This window comes from Dipteris shenzhenensis, chromosome 33 (assembly GCF_047967505.1).
Source record: "Dipteris shenzhenensis isolate YYH24624 ecotype China chromosome 33, Dip_SZ_1.0, whole genome shotgun sequence".
In the NCBI taxonomy this organism is placed as follows: domain Eukaryota; kingdom Viridiplantae; phylum Streptophyta; class Polypodiopsida; order Gleicheniales; family Dipteridaceae; genus Dipteris; species Dipteris shenzhenensis.
Window position 1 is genome coordinate 30,078,602 of NC_141628.1, and position 2,729 is coordinate 30,081,330.

The window sequence follows — 2,729 nt, forward strand, 5'->3', positions numbered from 1 at the left end:
ATGCATGCAATTCAAAATTAGCGAAGCTACCAAAATTTAGGACAAATATGTAGACACTAGCTTAAATAGGCTTGTGCAATAACAAATCTAAATAGGAAGAAGAGATATTTACTACTTACTTTAAGTGTATCCAAGCTGTACTTGTGATCCATTGAATTGAAAATGGATTTTTGAATTTTGTGGTCTCTACAAATAGCCTGGGTTATTTAGCTAAAACGCTCTACAGCTTGCAAGCTACACTGGTGTGGGAGGGTGCTATATGCGAGTGAGTGCATACGTAGATGTCTTGAGCTCAGGGAGCCTTTGCTAAGTGTTGATGAATTGGCTTGATTGTGTGATGGAGACTTTGGGTTAAGAAAAGCACTATTGAACGATGGAATTGGAGGGAGGGTAACGTGGGCCGACGTGGCGAATTAGTGCGGACGGCGCTTATTCCACCTACGCAAGACGGGCTACGGCTGTCCTATATAAGGCATCTGGATGTAAACAAACAAATATATACTTAAGCTTCAGTGAGCTCACGTACCTTCCTGAATCCTCACCATGCATCGCCTCCAGCTCCCCCTCTGCCTCCTCTTCTTGCTCCTCTCCTCTTCCTCCTCCTCCTTCTCCCGTCCCCTCCCTTCCCCAGGTACATTCTCTACCTCCTCCCCCCTCCCCAGCTTGCCTCTTGCTTTCACCCTCCCCCCCCCTATCGTTTTCATCTTTCCTCCTCCTCCTTATTAATCATCTCTTCCCCGTTTTTCTCTTGCAGATATCTCCCAGCTGGATTCTCCCCCTCATGGCCCTTCCTTTCCGGCCCCTCTGCCACACAAGGTTTGTCCAGCTCTCGCCCACACCCTCCCCGCTTGCATTCTTTTTTTTTGGAGCGCGCTCCTGCATGCACATGCTTTTGAATCTCTACTCTGGTGCTCGAATTCGCGTATTTTGAAGCGTGGTTTCTCTTCGAAATTTTCGTAAACTTTTTTCCCACATGCCAGCTTTAATGTCGTCCAGCTATCGTTGCTTCAGAGTTCATAACTTGTTCGTAATTGAAGACTACTGTCTGCGCATTCTATGCATTTACGTTTTTGCTGCTTCTTTCCCGAAACTCGGCTTGACTCATCGACGATGCCGTTTTGGCAGCGTGAGTATTTGCAGGCGCAAAATTACCGTGAACTGCAGCAGCAGGTTGAGCAAACGACCAAAGACATGAGTGGTGAGGATGTGATCTGTGACGACTCCAGCAAGGAGAACAATCTTCGAAGAGAGTTGAAAGATACAGTTGCGCATCCGGATTACGTCTGTGCCGTCGCGTGCTAGTTCTGCGTGTATGCTTTGACTAAGTTCATCTTTATCTTCGAAACTGAGGCCTACCGTACTAGGTGCTCAACCTCCAAAAGCTCTCCTTTGTCGGCGGGCTGGTAGCTCATGGGACCGAGTCCAGCTGGGACGCTTATATGCCGGCGAAGGTTGAACGGTGTTGGTGTGGCTAGGAAAATGTTTTCTTTCGACAATATATGTATATATTAACTTAAAACTTCTATGGCCCTGAACATTGAGCTTTGACTGCCGGGCTTTGACTGCTCGGGGGAAGTAGAAGCAGTTCTTAATTATGCCTAAGATGCTATCACCAAGGAATAGCAGTGTTTCGATTCGGGTAACATTTCAGTCACCAAGAATTAGCTGTGCAAAATATGCTTTGTATGGGTTACTTTTGTATCATATTCTTGTAATTGTAGCGGTGTACTTTTATATCATATCCTTTATCGCAATAAGAAGAATGTTTCTTGTTTACTCACGTTCATTCCTTGGAAACATTGCGGGTCAAGAGTTTGGCTTTGAATTAAATGAGCGTATCTGTGGAGCTTGTAGCCCCAATAAGTAAATCTCAGCACTAATTCTCAGAGAATAGAGATATATTTTCCCTCTAAGGGATACACATGTGCCACACACTTGTACGCCTCTAAGATTTTAGAGGACGATGTTTAGGTGGAGAATGATGTTTGAGATGTGACCATCAAGGGTAAAAGAGGGATTTGAGGTCTCATAGGAGAACTCAACCAACGTATCAAAACTTTAAAGAAAAGTGTGGTTTAGAAAGCACACCTAAGGAAATTGCTCACGTTTGAACTCTGATAATGAGCGAAAAGGCTCAAAGAGTGTTTGTTTGATTTTGTGGCTCCCTTCAAGCAAACATGATACCTTGTTTGATTTTATGGCTTTCCACCATCTTTCTTGCATGTCGAGGGTATCGCTAGAGGCTTTTTAGCTAGTGGAGCACATTGAAATGGCCTCCCATCCTTTTCAACTGATGGATCACATTGTGAAATTGACCCATGCCCTTTAATGAATTGGTAAATGTTAGGAAGGATTTTACCTTGAGAAATATAGATGGAATCCACTGATAGGTTGGCAAGATAGGAGATAAATTTCATGAGTGAAAAATGTTGGAACCCTGATTGTTTGTTGGTCATCAAAGGTTATTAGGAGATATGAATCATCACATGATGTAAATTAGCTTATCAAGCATGCCTAACCAATTTAAATGAAAATTTAACTACAACGTAGAGACCTTATCCATTATGATCCCACTAAGGAATCAACTTTAGCAAAATACCAGAATTACTCATCATATCTATCTATCAAGATAGGAAACATGAAAGATTATTAATTAATCAATAATTTCTCCAAAGATTGACTTAATAGTCTTTCATACTAATAAACTACAAGACTAACACTTCCTCAAC

At 42.6% G+C, this 2,729-nt stretch overlaps 1 protein-coding gene across 1 annotated transcript; it reads left to right on the top strand.

Moving 5' to 3' along the window:
• Window positions 1-501: 501 nt before the first annotated feature.
• On the top strand, window positions 502-1,429 carry LOC147879943 (uncharacterized). Its single transcript, XM_087371444.1, has 3 exons — window positions 502-631; window positions 755-816; window positions 1,126-1,429. The coding sequence occupies exons 1-3, from the start codon at window positions 544-546 to the stop codon at window positions 1,300-1,302; spliced, it is 327 nt and encodes a 108-aa protein (XP_087227570.1). The 5' UTR covers window positions 502-543; the 3' UTR covers window positions 1,303-1,429.
• Window positions 1,430-2,729: the final 1,300 nt, after the last annotated feature.

Excerpts from the sequence above, each read along its gene's own strand:
- LOC147879943 (XM_087371444.1), top strand. The coding sequence starts at position 544 with ATGCATCGCCTCCAGCTCCCCCTCTGCCTCCTCTTCTTGCTCCTCTCC. Across the intron at positions 632-754 it reads CCGTCCCCTCCCTTCCCCAG|ATATCTCCCAGCTGGATTCT; the intron begins GTACATTCTCTA and ends TTTCTCTTGCAG. Across the intron at positions 817-1,125 it reads CGGCCCCTCTGCCACACAAG|CGTGAGTATTTGCAGGCGCA; the intron begins GTTTGTCCAGCT and ends CCGTTTTGGCAG.